General features: G+C 31.4%; 2 protein-coding genes across 2 annotated transcripts in view; one reads left to right on the top strand and one right to left on the bottom strand.

Annotated features, from left to right (window-relative positions):
* Positions 1–490, bottom strand: part of LOC125064410 (glutamate synthase [NADH], amyloplastic) — a 39843-nt gene extending 39353 nt beyond the window's left edge. Inside the window, exon 1 of the mRNA XM_047671401.1 lies at positions 272–490. The gene's annotated coding sequence lies outside the window, so the exon portion shown is untranslated. The remainder of the gene's footprint in view (positions 1–271) is intronic.
* Positions 491–1320: 830 nt separating this feature from the next.
* On the top strand, positions 1321–17114 carry LOC125063921 (all trans-polyprenyl-diphosphate synthase PDSS2). Its single transcript, XM_047670621.1, has 7 exons — positions 1321–1872; positions 3658–3789; positions 4176–4364; positions 11135–11271; positions 15413–15573; positions 15818–16009; positions 16629–17114. The coding sequence occupies exons 1-7, from the start codon at positions 1565–1567 to the stop codon at positions 16779–16781; spliced, it is 1272 nt and encodes a 423-aa protein (XP_047526577.1). The 5' UTR covers positions 1321–1564; the 3' UTR covers positions 16782–17114.
* Positions 17115–17478: the final 364 nt, after the last annotated feature.

Genomic DNA, 17478 nt, shown 5'->3' with positions numbered 1-17478 from the left:
TGTTTTTATTTTTCCAATAAATTAATAATTAAAAAACTACGCAGTTGTTATTGTAAAATAATACGTAACAGTCGCCTGAGAAATGCTCTTCCAAGAGGGTACGAGATCAACTAGCTATTTGTAAAGGAATGTCTAATTATACATTTTTCATAATTTTAAGTTATTGGTAGTTAAAGATGAAGTTACCACGTATACACTACACGGACTATTCATTTGCCTGATCAAGGAGAAAGAAATTATTGCAAACTGCATCGTACTGCGTATACTGTACCTCAAAGTGATTTCTATTGAAATATGAAACTGTGATGATCCTGTGTACCACCACTACGCAATGTTCGTACTTTCACGGGAAATGTCTGTATTATAGTCAGGAGCACGATCGTTCAATTCAGTTAATTTAACCGAGGTACTAAAAAGCCGGCGATTCGTAGTGACCCTTTGCAGTCGACTACAGCAGCCGGTGGTACGCGATAGACTAAATTGAATGAGTCACTGAGTGAATGTTCCTTCCATTGAATAATTCTATAGAAGTATGAGAACAAGATAGAATGAACAAAAAAGACGTGTGTGTTGCTATAATATAAAATTATTTTACCATTACAATATTTTTTACAATAAAAACACCAGTTACAGCTGGTACTTCAAGGCTTTTAACAACCAAAAATTATATACGAAAAATATATTATGTATATTTTATTTATATTTATATAACAAATAATTACTAAAATGTCGAAATACAAAATAGTAAAAAAGAACAAAACATGCATGAAATCTCAATGGATTCGAATAAGTAACATATTTCTAAGTCAGCTAAAACTAACATTGCTATAATAATTTAACAAATATGAGTAGTTAATTTTGTAAAAAAAAAATGTAAAAAGAAGGAAGTATATTAAACATGTAAAAAAAGGCTTAAGGTTTAGTGTTTAGACTATCATTAACACAAGAAATTGTTCCATTTCTATTAATGTAGTGGAATAAATATTTAAATATTTCAACATAGTTTACTTTATCTTTAAAAATCGTAATATATAAATTATAACCCAATACCTAATTTTTATTAGAAAGTAGAAGCGCTTTATTATCCTTTGAAATTATTTACGAAATTGTTACGTATGTAAATTGCATTCACAATTTCAATATATTTATTTTTTATTACGTAAACTAAAATGTCTAATGATATCTAGATATAACAAACAAAAATATCGTGAATGTCAGTCTTTATCGTAAGTAAAATTTGTAATATGGCAACAACCAAAATAAAATTGTGTAAATTTCATTCGCTACAACAGTCAATGGACCAATCCCCATCACTGCCTATCAGTTAAACATTTTAGCGGCAAAGAGTAAAACGTTTGTAAAGTAGCGCGCTTAGAAATATTGTTGAAACTGTTAAAGTAAAAAGTTGTATAAATCGTTAGTTTTGGTATTGAATATACCAAAAAAGTAACTCTGTTATGAAAAAGTATTTTGATCATTTTCAATAAAATAAATAATTTAAAATACTTACTCAAGTAATTATTTGATTTTGCGAAATCGTTTGTGTTTGTTTTGTGTCTGAAAAATGAGTTTGAGCCGATTAAGGAGTGTGGTCAGATGCGATTTTGTGAAAGTTCGCCCTTCAAGTGCACTGGTTTCGAAATTGGCACCTTGTGCAGGGCGGGAAGTGAGCACAAGCAGCACGCGATGTGCTGTTGCACAACAGAATACAAAACCAGATTGGAACAGAGCAGTTAGTGAGGCCGAGAAGATTGTCGGTTACCCAACCTCCTTCCTCAGCCTCCGCTGGGTACTTAGCGATGAAATAGCAAACGTTGCCTTACACTTACGAAAACTCGTTGGAAGTAATCATCCACTATTGAAAACAGCCAAGTTAGTAGACGTTAAGATTTCATTGAGAAATGCATACTATGATAGACAATAGTTAAATGTTTTTGTATTACAACTATTTTTATTCAACCCATTAAGCTTAATTGGGATGCTTTTGAAAGTCAGTTATAGTCCTATAAAGTTTTATGCTTCTAGAAAAATACGTCTCACTTGCCAGTACATCACAGCCAGACTTTCTATCGTACCTCAAACTAGGTTTCGTTTCAAATAAGATTATAATTTTACATTTTCCTACTGATATTAATTTACTGTGTTTGCTTTTCCCTCATCTTTTACTCTGTTATACTTATATCTTAAAACTTACATAATTTTTTACCTTATTCATTTGTATTTGAAAAGTAATTATTTTTATATGTACATTGTATTATATACCTGTAAATTTATAATTATACGGGTATACAATATGATAATACAATCCTGTAATATAAATTTGAAAACCATTGAATGAAAAAAAAAAATTAACGATGTTTATGAATATAAAGTATTATTTCAAAGCAAAAAAAATAAATAACTAGCTAGCCGTGATTTATCATCATATTTCATCATATTTCAATGACAGTTTTGCGCGCGTTTATTGGCTTGTACCATAATTAATTTAATAAATAATATTTGCCTACCAAGAAGTTTCATGGAAAAATATGAAACGCTTAACAATGTCTCCACTTGTAACTTTGTCTTAGGTCAAATTTGTTTTTATTATGAATTGCAACAAATTGTATATTTTCATTTGTATTCAGCCAGATTAAGGCAAGTTAAAAAATTGGCGCCTAAATCGCAAAATAGCAAAAAGTCATTCTATTTTCAAAAGTATTATTTTTGGTTTCCAAATATTTGTTTACTATGTCTTTGTTTATTATGTTACCGGCTATTTACCGGTTTTAGCTAGTTGTTAATTTTAATTTTAATAAATTGATCTCTTAAAACGTTTTACATGTTACTTTCCTTTGATATTTTGTTATATTTCTTTTAATATATAAAGCGAAATATGTTTTTTCTCTAACTAACAATATAATATGCTCAGCATTAGTAATAATTACACTATAAATTTTCTGTTAAAATATGAATTTCTGTCTGATGATCAAAAATTGACCGAATAGGCCCAAGCCGACCATACGAGGCAGTAAGCAAATATACGTTGCAATTTATTGATTCAATTTAATATTTCAATTCAAATTAATATTTTTTTATAAATATTTTAGTAAGTATATAATTCCAGGTATTACGTAAAGTGTTGTATACAGAACGTAATCCAACATAGCACTTTATTATTCTTTTAGCGTCATTGCGTGCTACTACAAACATTTAATCGACTACTTAATGTTTATATTCAGACAAAACAACAAACGTCGTATCGATATTTGAATAAATCGATAATGTTGTTGGATGTATTTTTATTTAAAGAAGCATTTTACTACATAATAACATATGGGTTTTACCTTCCTTATAGTTATGAGGAAGATTCGTATAGTTTATGAATTATTTAGTAATTATTGAAACTGATATGCCTTTGTTGTCCGATCGTTATAATATACTTACTATAGTTACAATTTGTTGGTACGGAATAGCTGGTGTTTCTATTTGTTTCAAATGTTAAGAAATTCGCTGTAAAATTTGATAATAACAACAAGTCGCAGAAACTTTTGTTACCCTCGCGTGTTAGCTACAGAAAAGTATTTTTTACTTTCGTTGTACACCCAACAAAATATACCATTAAATTCATTCTTTTACGAATATTCTTATATTTGAGATTGGATCATTTGTTTATAGGAATCTTCTTTACAATGGAAAGAACAACATGCAAGCTTGGGGGCTCATCGTGTTACTCGTGTCGAAGGCAGCAGGCCACAGCCCTGAAATACCGGACATGGAACAAGACAAAGCGGCTGGGGTTCTACATAGGTATACTTACCAATACTATATCTTGGAGAGAGCAGTTACGTTATATTATTTTATAAATAAATATTAAAAAATGAACGTTGAGTGTAGCACGTCGCTGTAAAAGTTGATTTTTATTTAATTATATATATATGTATATATCTATATTACGTATCTCGTAGTTTGTGAAAATCATAATTCGAACATTCGAACATGCATTTTGCAAGTTAATTATTTACAAATTATGTTTGCGTTTTATTATGCCAAGAATACTAGCATCAAAGACGGGGTCTTGTATGTTTAAGAAAGGTTCAAGGTTTTTGAGCTGCAAATAACATAAAGGTACAATTTATGGATTAAAAATAACATTGCTGTCCTTACGTTCTTTATAAAAAAGTATTTCTGTGCAGTCAACGCGCGCTGGCTGAAGTGGCTGAAATGATCCGCACGTCTCATCTCGTGCATAAGGGTCTGGTCAATATGAACGTGAGGCAGGTGTTGGCGGGTGAGCCGGACGACATGTTATTTGGGAACAAGATCGCCTTGCTCAGCGGGGACTACCTACTTGCCAACTCCTGTACGGAACTAGCGAACCTGAGGTACCTATAAAACTTTTACTGATATATGTTTCAGTTCATTATTTATAATCCTATTTTATTTTAATCTCAGAATAAGGCTTGCGTAAATGTGGTTACGAAAGTAGACCAAGAGGTCAGAATTAAACGTGCGACTTATTCATATTATATTATGAATATTTTCCGAGCATTAGGATGACACCATATAAATATTTAATTATTGCTATTGATTATTAATATACAAAATATTAGAAAACTTAAGTAATAAATCAAAAAATGGTATTATTGGTATTATTTCCATAGAGAACAAAATATTACGATTACGTAATCATACATATTTTTATGATTATACCGATTGTGTTTTCGTAAGTTAAAAATTAAATAATAATTTAGTTTCGAGAAGACGCTTCTAAATATTGAAAGACAAATTATACAAAGCTTAATATAATTAAACCAATTTGCAAACTCGACCATTGCTTTGGTAAAAACAATAAACGGCCGCAAACAAAGATATTTTCGCACCTTGAGCAATGGGTAAGCCCGGCGAGAACGTCTTTACGTGGGAAGTCCATGTCCAGTATATAGAGTTACCTTTACAATATTTCTTGAATACATACATACATAATTAACTACATGTATCGTGAGTAAATAAAGATAGTATGGGTTATTTCGTTCCGCATTCTTCGGATCATTCGATAGCCCGTGCCGTGAGAATTAATGAAGTATTTTTGTTTAAATTTAACATAGGAAAACAGATGGACAAATGAGTCATCTGATGGCAAGAGGTCACCACGGCCAATAATGATTGGCTATCTAAGAAATTTCATTCAAATAGGAAGATAGAAAGCTGGCCCTTGTGTTAATAATAAATTAAATGACTTTGGCCCCCTTAACCTGAAACCAGAATGCGGCAATACAAATTCGTAGTTTTTGGCAGCAGAGCTGGACCAGGTAATAATGGTCGCACATCTTCACTACCTTCATTCTTTTACATTCGTTTTAAAAGTTGAAAATATTACACTTACTTATAGCATATGGACAGATATCGTATGACAAAAAAAACACACACACACACACAATTTTGTGGTTAATTTGCAACAAAATGAATTAAATAATTCACCATCGAACTGCAAGTTTGGCATGATCCAATGAAATCATTATTATAAACGAATTGTAATTTAATTTAGTCTATATGGCTTATTAGACGATCTGAAAATGTCATTAGAGAGCACAGAACTGGTGGCAGTGGCAATTAGGACCTTTTTCCAGCAGATTGATGAATGGATGAATGGTTTAAAACATATGTATCAGCCAGCTGCTTTAGTGTTAAAACGGCTTTCTAGTATGTATAGCAAGTGTAGTGAATTTTAAATTTTGGGATCATCCAATACCGCTAACCATTCAAATATATGGGCAGAAATAATCTCGGACCAACATCGGATGACCGATTTAACCATCTGCCTTTCAAGTATCAATAAAACCTTTCACTTTCTCGAATACGTATTTTAGATACCTTTAAAGGTACTTGTGTATCTCAGAAATATTTATTTTGTGAACGATTTAACTTTTTAATTGTGTTCACATATTAATATTAAATCTTAATTTGCATGAATTACTTTCTGTTCATTACACTTGTCCTATCGCTTTAAGCGTACAAAACGTAACAACAAGTGAAAGCTATCTGCATGACTACCTCCTCATACACATCATGTAACATCCGCGTGCTCTTCAATTTAGCAGTGTAGTCACGGTTATATGTTCAATATTTATAACCCGTGTTATACCGATTGGGGTATTCCGTTGATATTTTATTGACATGGACTTAACGTAGCCAGCTATGCTGTGAGAACAAACGTCAAAGACAGAGTCTATATTCAATATAAAAGGGGTTACATTTGTTTATTGACTGTCTAATTAACCACCGGTTCGAAAATAACAGCGAGAAACTCATAACACCATAGAAAAATATAGAACAGTAGTTTGGGTTTCATACATTTCTTTGTTTATTTACAATAGCCTGGTAAATTGGAAACTCCACAGAATATGATCTTGAAATGGACGATGGTCAGTCTTACAAAATGATTTTGTTGTACTATTTTCGTTAGGCTAAAATACGGATTCTTATTTATTGTATTTACTTAATCTCAGTTTGCTGAGTCTGTCTAATTGGTTTTCATTTTAATTGAGGTTTAGTTTTTCCAAGTTTTATGCATTTCTGCATCCGTCGCAAGGATATGATAACCGACGACGACGGATGCTCAGATAAAACGGTTTTTGTTAACCTATATCGTCTACGTTCCTGCCTAATATTTGAAACAGTTTTAGAAATTTTAAAGATAAAAATCAAATTCTAATAATAGCTAATATTATTACGAGTATTTACTAAATTTTAATCGAACTCGAAAATTATGATCAAAAATAAGAATCAGATTTACCTCTAAATATAAATATTGTTTTGAAACGTCTTACCTAATTATTCTTTTAGGTTTCTTAATTTGTAATTCCCTACCGAAATAATTGTACACGTTCCGAGATAATACCAGAGATTTTCTTATAATTTTATAGACGTAATTACGTTTATGAATCATAATTGTTTCATGAATACCGAACTATCAATTATTGTGGTGTGTCAATGACAGTAAGGTACTTTACACGCGAATGTAACGGAGTCTGTGGAGTGTACCGGCTTGAGGTATAAGGTCAATAGGTAACGAGTTAGCGATAGGATGATCAAAATGCTTGGGATAATTGATGTGTCCTTGAACTTATGATTTTTTTACATTAGAAAAGAGCCTTTCGTTCGCCACATTCGAGTATAAAGTGAAGTAACGGGCCTTTCATTTTATGGAGATGATTCTGACTACATTCGTCACAAGTTTTTTCGCGATATGTTCCCTCAATCATACTAGTATGATTTGATTTATAAGCACAAGATAAGCACATAAAAACCCACTGGTTTATGGTCGTATTGTGGTCATAAAATACGATTTCTTTTATAATCCGCGTGTTCACTGCGCTATATCGGCTTTTAAATTAAATTGTATACAAATTTTAAATTCTAAGCCTGCATTACTTTAAAAACAATGTAGTTTTCGAATTGGAAACAAACTTTAACTGTTACCTGAAAGCACGTTTCTATGCAAGTTACAAAGATAAACGCGACATTGTTTGTAAGGAATCTCTTGTGCAGGCAATCCATTCTGTTACTGAGTTCATTGCAGGTTGTTTGCAAAATTATACATTTGACTCAAAGTATATACATATACTACTTACAACTACATTTTTTAAATTATTTAAACATATCAATTTATTTAAAATTATTTGTTTAAATGTAACAATAGAAGTACTTGTTTATTTTCTTTATATATCCTGTTGACTTCCTCTATCGACGTATTTTATACGATGATTAACGAAATTGGGATTTGAAGTTCATAATACACATTGGTGTGAATAGGTAAATAGCAGAAGAAAATTATGGGCCAAAGTAAGTTTCATCGTTCCAAAGAACTAGTGTTGAGTCAGTGATATATTTGCTTTTATACATATCCTCCAAAATATTTATATATATATATATATAAATATTTTATTCGTCGACTAAAAAACATAATTTCATCATGACTTGCTCATTTCAAATTGGAACATGGTGTTTTTCCTGTTAACATTTTGTATGAGCGATATTATGACCTGATCGTGGTGTGTCCATTCCAGTTAAATTCTACAATCGCTATTATCTTTTATCTTAGACGATGATGACTCATATTTTCGTTACACACATCAAAATTTCCCTCTACTTAAGCTATATATCCTCTCCTATGTCTAGCAATGGTCTCTCTTTTATTTAAGGAGTATTATGTATCTATTAAATTGTTATTGCTTACTATTTATAGAATATACAACAGAAGAACTGTAGTAAATTATAAAGTATGTAAATGCGGCCTTATTATTTGGTTTACTTGGGTCCGTTTGCAAATGTGTATTATAATAAAATTAATCCGAAATGCAATTTTATCGTGATGTTTTCCTTCTGTAATCTCCAATAAGTCCTAGGCATATACGGTGCACTATGAGTATTGCTGTAACGGCATTCACGCGCAGTACGAGTAGGTCTAGAGGTCAATGTTTTGTGGACACAATACGTTAGGGGCCGTTTAATTTCGATCCATGACTCTTAGAATGTTTTGTAAATAATTTGTAAACTGAACATTATGTGTGACCTCATATCTTTTACTCGATTGATCCTCATATATTTTGACTCATTCATTTCGATACACAGACTAAATTTACAGTTGGTTGATACTAAATATTTTTTTTGTTTCTCTGCTCGATTTTTATTAAACGGGCGTATTGTAGCCCTTGTGTCATATATAGATAACTTACATTTGTAAAAAAAGTTTTATTAAGGTTGTTTAAAAATTATATAATATTTTGTGCATTCCCGCCTACACACATCAATTATGCTCATGTATTATTTTAATGGCAAATATTTCTAAATTGCGTTGATGCATCCACCTTAAAGATTGACTGATCAAGTTATACAATAGTCTAACATCTTGAATCTCTTGATTGGCGGCGCAAAAATACAAAAATAGTCAAAGTCAATCTTAGTACTTCTTGCGGTGCTAGTACTACGGGTGAAAGTAACTGTTTGATAGCCGATATAGAACTAATAATAAAGTTAAAAATCCATCTTTATCCATACAAAATTAATAATAGCTCATTCATATGGTTCGTAGTGAAATACGGCCATGAGAGCTTCATTTTACGACATCAGCGGCGACATTTACTATGAAGTTAGGAAATCGGTTGCTAAACGAAGTATAGCAATACAGTTGAGCATTTCGAATGCTGACTAAATAAATTGAGAGACTTAAGAGAGTATTTCTAAGCTAATTTTATTCCCTATGTGCAATTGCAAAAAAAAAAAAAAACAAAAATGCTTAAAAAAAAAACAATCGGTTGGAACATGTCTTAAAAAATGCAAGAATTCATCCATACATTTTAATAGCAGAATTAGAGCAAAAATTCTTATTAATTAGGAAAATTTCTACGTTCAACTCATTTCATACCGGATATGCGCTGTTATTGTAAAAGAAAAATCGTCCTCTTTCACATATCACAAGTTTGGTATGGCCCGAGACCGGTCCACAAACCAGTTACTTTCGCATCCACGCCCGCTAAGTTAAATTTACTTAACAGAAAGAATTTTTTAATGGTTCCAGTAACCGTACTGCAGCTGGTAGTGCTAATTCATGATAACGGATAACAAAATATACTGTACAATTTATTGGTATTGTTATTTTACCAAAGATAATTGGGAATGTCGGTGTATTCATTTGATGTTCTCTAATTGTTTATGGTTTTTGAAGTATTCCATTGGTGTATATTGCAACATAAAATTACCGACTATTTCAAAACACACCATAACACAACATAACTTATATTTACGTTATGGTAGAACGATTATTGTAGATGATGATGAGTTCTGTACTGATATAATAAAGAGGTAAAATTAGTTTGTACACACAAGTGTAATGTGGAAAATATGTGGGCTTCTCGCCGGAACTGATGATTCTATTTTTTTTTCATTGGTAAAAAACTAGATTTTTCCGGATTTTTATTATAGTATTTATATCATATCATTAATAAATTGCCGAAGAGGATCGCTAGTGTGACATAAACTTCATAAATATAATCAGATTCTTCCTGTATCGAATTCTTTCCTTTTCAAATGTAATCCATTGTATAATTATAAAATACTAGTGGTTATTTTTTATTAAACTTTGCACTTATTCTACAACTGCACCAGTATTTGGTAGTTTCATTTGTTTTGAATCTCATTTAACGAAGAAAACTTATTGCTGAATATTTAATTTTGTTCTTATAAATGATAAAATGATTTCTAATTATAATAGTATTCTAGTATATATATTTAATTATAACTAAATAAGAATCAACATGACCTAACGTTTAATTCTAATAAAACTAAAATTTTATTGGTTGCAGAAAAGGTAAAATAAAGAGTGAATAGAATTTGAATGCCTTTTTGAATTAAATGGGATATGTGTGTCACGTGGTGTTGATCTTTCGTTTATAGCAACTTGTTTTAATCTTATACATTTTCAAATAACTGGTTTAATTTCCTTCTTATAAAACATTTACAATGATCTCGATTATATCTTATATCATAATCATTCCAAATATTATGAAATAGTTTGGATAACTAATATTTAATAAATATTTTAAAATTTTGTCTCTTGTTAGCTTTGATCATATTAGTTGTTTCTATCTCAGGGAATTATAAATTTACATTATAATCAATCGCCCAATATCGAGTTTTAATTTTATTTATCAAATATAATTATACAGTACTACATACCTACAAAACTTAAAGTAGATCAACCATGCGTCGGTTATCTTTAAATATCAGACACTAATGAATGTGAAATGTTTTTTTAAGTCATTGTGAAATCTTTAATGTTAGGGCTCGGTAGATCCATCTTCGTACAACCCGCTTTTACATTACACTGCCGGATTTCGTATTCCAATAAATTTATTCATTGTAATTGTATGATGTAAGATATCATATAGAATGATGAGCTGGAACCAACTAAATGCAGAATTAATATGCTGACCTATAGCTATATTATTGACCAAATTTCTTAATTGTACTTTATTTAATGTGTTCGTAACATCTATTCAAAGATTTTCGATGTTGACATAATGTTTATATAACATGACGATGTAGATGGTCTGGTATCATATGAAAATTGTAAAGATTATTTGTTTGCCAATAGGAATCAAGAGCTCGTAGAGCTGATGTCATCTGCAGTGCGAGATCTAGTGGAAGCAGAGTTCCTTGGAGATCGAGATCAACAAAATAATCCTCTGCCCTCACGGCCTCTGCCCGAGGATCAAAGGGAAACAGCTTCGGGTAAGTTTTATGATTTATTTCAGTTGTCTGTCGGATTTAATTTAGTTAAATTAATTTTATGCAGTACAAGTAGTATGACCCATCATTACATAAGTATAAAAAACTATACAGTGTATTTTATTATAACAGGTTTTTAAATTCAATACTTGGGAAAAACCTAATAAAAGTTGTGATGAAAACCTTCTAAAATAATGTATTTTTGCATGAAAAGACAGAGTTTTGAGGCGATATTCAAATAACTTTGTAGTTGAAAAGGTAGCGTCATGTATTGATTTACAATAATTTAGTAACTTAATGAGAAAACTTTGTATTCGTTATCTTCAGCGTACTAAATTAATGTGAACTACGCCAACGTCTCGTGTGTTTGCATTCGCGAGCACAGAGGTTAACTTTAATTATATTTGCATAACAATTAATGAGTAAACTTTGCTCACATCCGTCAAAGACGCGAACGGTTTTTTGATAGATTTTAATAAATATTGACGTCGTTCTATATCTCTTCAGAAAATCATTTATTACTAAAGTTAATTATTTTTTTTAATTGCAAATTTACTAATCGATGTTAAATTTTCTTACATATATTGCGAATATGAGTTGCTATTATGCATTTAAATGCTGCTAGAAATTTTGTTACCAATACCTATTTGTGTGTTACTTAATTCCATCTCATTAAATATATTGAAACATAAGGAAGTGTGTTATATATTACATGATTTTTTATGATATTAGTTTTTAATATAGATTTCAAATTCTTTGTGTAACCTCGCTTTAAGTAATCCTCTAGTTTTCTCTATTAATATGATATAGTTACTCGTATTACCGTGTAAAATTACGTATTCGATTACGGAGTACCTAAAGGAGATTTGTAGGACCGTTACTTTATAATGTCTTTGAATATGAAAGATATACATAACTGTGTTGTGTTTGAGAAAAGATAGTTGAAGCGAATTAAAATATACATATGTATATATATATAAATTTTAACCCAATATTACTTTGCGTTGTTTTAATAAAAAACGATTAAAAACTTTGCTTTCAATGTCTCAATTATTCAGTTTTCGTATAAAAATATGACAAGTAATTATGTAACTATGTATTACAAAATATGTCTGTCATCATTGTACTGTAAATATATAGCTACTAACCGTAAAATATTTCTTATAGCCAGCATCTATTTATTGCAAAATAGTTCAACGTACGAAACAATGAACGCAATTAAGCGAAGGAACGAATTTCGATAACCTTAATTTTGTTGAAATTGTATTGTGTGTCAGGAATTGTGCCAGTCGCAGGCGATTCGCATGTGATTTGAATTCATAATGCTATCTGATAGAAGTGGTCACTGTTGATATACATAATGTATCGGTGACGCTACTAGAACAACATATTTAACCTGTTTCCTTACGTCGCTGTATGAACGAATTTGTAGTCTTTGTCATTTGTGATATATGCTAGGCGTAAAGACAATGGTGATTAATCTAAGGTATGATGCATATAGTCGTATAGCCAAATAGTAAAGTAATTATTAGATACATATAAATTTAATAAACACAGAATTTGAAGACATATACTTTACATTTTTGGTTCTATTTATTCTTCCTGTTTTAAACAACTAGTAAAAAATTTAAAGAAACCAATCTATTAAGTAAACACTTAAAATGACATTAAGGGATCGAATTTATCGAGCAAAGTGAAAGCAATCACGATACACATAATTATAACGATCATACTTGTACTAAGCAACTAAAATCTATGTAATTGTATTGATAAGTCCAATCGTTCGGGTAAGCTAGATCCTTTGAGAAGGCTAGTATGTATTTCTTTATTTTATGTTATTTTGCAAAATCTCATAACACTTATGGACTTGCCCAATATTATAATCATCAAATAATATTGTATAATTAAAGTATTCCATTCAACAGTTAATAATGATTCTCAGTACATAGTGTGCGGTATTGTATTGTATCTTTATTAGCTCAGTCGAATATCAAACAGACTCGAGTTTTTAACCTTCATAAAGTTGTACCGTGTGAATTTAAATCCATAACAAGAAACAATATTATTGGAATTAGTAGTGGTGGATTAAAATAAAAAGTTTTATCAACCCTATTGCCAACAATTATATTTTTTTAATAAAGCAAAAATTAATATTAAAATAATAGTTAAGCGTGTGACGTTAAAGTAACAGAAATAAATTTCACAATATAAATCAATACATTTGATACAAATTTTCAATCTCTGTAAGGCGAACGAATGTGACTTTTTTTTAAATTAAGACCTAAAAGGACTCTCCTTTCGCTTGCGTACAAACCGGTATCTGTTAAGTGCAACGGACCTCTAAAACTGTTACAATGACCTCAACATGTTCAATTTAATGATACTTTGTTTTTCAGCGACAAGTACAGACTTTTCCACAAACCATATGACAAACATATAACTTAACAGTTTTTTTTTATTTTTTATTATGAACTCGACCCCAAACTCACCATGAAATCGCAAATTTTTTTTTTGTATTTTAGGAAGTAAAGGAACGGTTATTGTGAACATACAATATATACATATATATATATTAGGTATGTATACATTGGTAAAGTTGTACAGTGAAAGGATCAAACTAATTAGCTTACACTCAAACCTTTATCCATAATTTTACTAATTCGATTGAATTAAAAAGGGTATTTTTTCTTGGGGTCTAGATTACTCGGTGCTAAATTTCATCAAAATCAGTTCAATGGCTTAGTCAAGAAAGCGTAACAGACATAGTTACTTTTGCAATTATAAGCGTATGGTAAGATTCTTATCGGTGCAGTGCTTCTTAGGGGATATGGTCTTGTGATGAAAGATACTAGCAATTTAAAGATTACAAATAGGTACTTAAAACTGTTGTTATGGCTGGGCAATAATTGAATATACTGAAATTAAAATACGTATCTAAATATAAATACAATTATTTATTTGGTTTAGTTATTAGTTTTTGAATTATCAGGTAATTCAAAGGTTATTTTAACTACCAATTTTCAATGAAACGTGATCTACCTTATTTCTATGGTTTGAGGCTGTACTTATAGCCTACATACCTACTTATTCTCACCGTAATAGTAAATACATTCACCATTTCGAATCATAATGCAGACATTGATGAATATCACAATTCACAAACGCATTACTTGAATAAGCGACGTTATAATGTAATAATAATGACATCGTATCGAACTCTGGATGCTAAGCGTCATTTGCAAATACTGGCTAAGATACTTTTAAAATACTAAAACCCGACTACGGAAATAATCGCACTCTGATATATTTGGAACAATTTAGGCCTCATAATTTGTCATCAACTATATTTGGGATCTATAATCTAAAAAAAGCTTTATAAAGGTTGGTGTTCGTAGACTCAAATGCTGAATCTAAATTCTGAACAATTATTTGTCATTAAACTCACAAGTAGCCCAGACAGAAGTTTGGCAGTATTTTTCTTAGTGCGTAGAACACCTTCTAGTCCTACCTGATCTCTTTGAATGTCATGTTGAATTGCCGTCCCATATAAATAAATAAAAAATAAAAATATTTATTAGTCATAGAATGCTCCCCAATATTAAAAAAAAAAATACTTAACATTAATATCATGATAACATCGATAGCAAGATAAAAGGTATGCATTATTAATTATGACATTATTACTAAAATATAATCACATTTTAGTAATAATGATAACGAAAACTTATTTTCAGATTACATACAATTATTAGTGCTTTTTTATATCACTACGATATATTTGGTGGTATATACATACCACCAAATTGGATTTAGCCATTATAGTTTTGTTAAACTAAAATTTACATCACAAATTTTAATTTACATTCACATACACAAATATATGTCAACTTGACTGCAAAATATTATAATATTGACAAATTTCTAGTTGATATTGCATAATTGTAGTTTAAAAAAATCATAAACTGTTAACATATTTATTTTCTGTCCGTGCGATTTTTACTTTCTCGTGCCTAACGCGGTAGGCCAGTAGGTAGGAAAGAGTCATGAGTAGGTAATCTTTGAAATAATCTACAACAAAATGTTGATTGAATACTGAATAAAATACAGCATATGTATTACTAAGGCCAGCGATTGGTAATTATAGAATGGGATTGCATCCTGTCGCCGCTGCCCATGGCGGGCGTGGAGGGTTGTGCGAGGCGCGAGTGGGCCGCGCGGCACGTGCTGGCGGCCGGCGCCCTGCTCGGCAAGAGCTGCTCCGCGGCGCTCAAGCTCGCCGGACACAAGCCCGCGCTGCAGACGCAGGTATCGATAATAACCTATAATTAAATGATAAGTGCCTCATTGCACTAAATATTTGCCACCTAATTTTGATTTAAAATATATCGAGTGCTATATTTTAGTAATAAATAATAATAATAAAAATACTATAATACATCTCGAATAATCGAATGTAATTTATGTATTGTATAAAAATAGTAGTAGAGACTTAGATAATAAAACGCACTTAAAAGTAATTTTATTAAAAACATGGTTTTCCAATTTTCAGGGCTATCTCTTCGGGTGTCATTTAGCTTTAGCTTGGCAGGCGTTCTTGGATCTCGAAGCGTTCACAGGACCCGAGCCATCTAGCTTCTCGTTAGTTGGCGCTCCCCTAGCTTTCACTTTGGAGGCTCGGCCTGAGTTGTACTCGTACATAGAGGCCGGCAAGAAGAGCGTACATGATGTCGATTATCACGCGGTAAGATTTGAGACCTAAGAATATTAGTTCTCTAAATTAAATGATTGTGTACAAGTTTAAAATCTTCTTATCATTATAGACGAAATTAAACCTTTAGTCCTGGGCTGCTAGCAACAAAAACTTATTTTTAATAAGAAATTTTCATAAGCGGTTAGCAGTGGTGCCCAAGGCGCGTAAATACGCGCCTTGGGCAATATAAAAAGCCGTTGTTCTGCACATGCTAACGGGTTGAAGATAAATCAGCCTGTTAGATTGAAGTTCTATTTACTGTGACAGATCGGATCTATCTTATCATAGTATTTCTACTATGATAAGATAGATCCGGCTCGTAGGACCAAAATGCATTGTGATAGATATTTGTATTGGAGGCTAGTTTTATTATTGTGTTTTGATTGTCTCGTTAATCTAGTGGCCAGATATAAGACAACAGATCCCAGGACCGGGCCGATAGAAAGTTATTAGAGCCCTGCGCCTGTGTTTGATACTTATTGCCGAGTCAAATGTTCGGTGGTCATCGCACCTAATATGTACATCTGTTACATATCTGTACTGCGACGTTATCGGACTGCAAATTCGGCCCAGAGGATACTTGTCATCGGTAGACCCACACCGCCCACAGCTGTACGAGGCGGTGCTGTCGGGCGACGGCATCCCGCGCACTCAGCAGCTGCAGCGCGAGCACAGCGGGCGCGCGCGCGAGGTGCTCGACTGCTTCCCGTACGGCGACGCGCGCACCGCGCTCGCCAACATCATCGTCGCCATGAACCCCTAGCGCGCCGCGCCGGGCTGCTCGCCGGGCTGGCGGCTCACGCCCGATTACCTGTCCCGGGTGCCTGAGAGTATCACAGGAAGCAAGTAGCTTAGTAAATAAAGTATAAAAATAAGTCATACTCATAAGTAATATTTTTGTACTTAAATTAATATTTTAAACAAACTTTGTTTGTATTGCAGCTGAATGTAAATAGAGAAATAATTCCACATTAAACTACTTTTGGTGTACAAAAAAAGTAGTATTTGTATTTATTTATATTTTATTTTGATATCGAATTTATATATAATTTACAAATGATTTGCTTTAATGTCTTGTGCATAGTAACAAAGTTACCAAGAAATGTTCTATTTGTATAAAAAAAAGTAAATATTAGAGACAAATTCGAATAGCATGTATTTTACAATTGAGCTTCATAAAATATTATAATGAATATTAAATATTTGTTAACATGTTTTTAGTTTTATATAAAATGAAATATTCTTGATAAATGTATTTTTATATTGTTTTTATAAATGGCTAGTTATTTAGATTATTTAAGAAAATATTCCAAATTTAACCTAGTTTTACATTTTGTAAGTTTTTATTATATTTCGGAGCTTTTGCTCGAAATTAAACTATATAACAACACTAATCTTTCAATATTCCTTTTCTCGATTCCTTATCTAATATATATTTGAAATCAAATTCAAAATAAACC

Source organism: Vanessa atalanta, chromosome 5 (genome assembly GCF_905147765.1).
Source record: "Vanessa atalanta chromosome 5, ilVanAtal1.2, whole genome shotgun sequence".
NCBI classification, from domain to species: domain Eukaryota; kingdom Metazoa; phylum Arthropoda; class Insecta; order Lepidoptera; family Nymphalidae; genus Vanessa; species Vanessa atalanta.
This window is presented reverse-complemented; position numbering and strand designations above follow the sequence as displayed.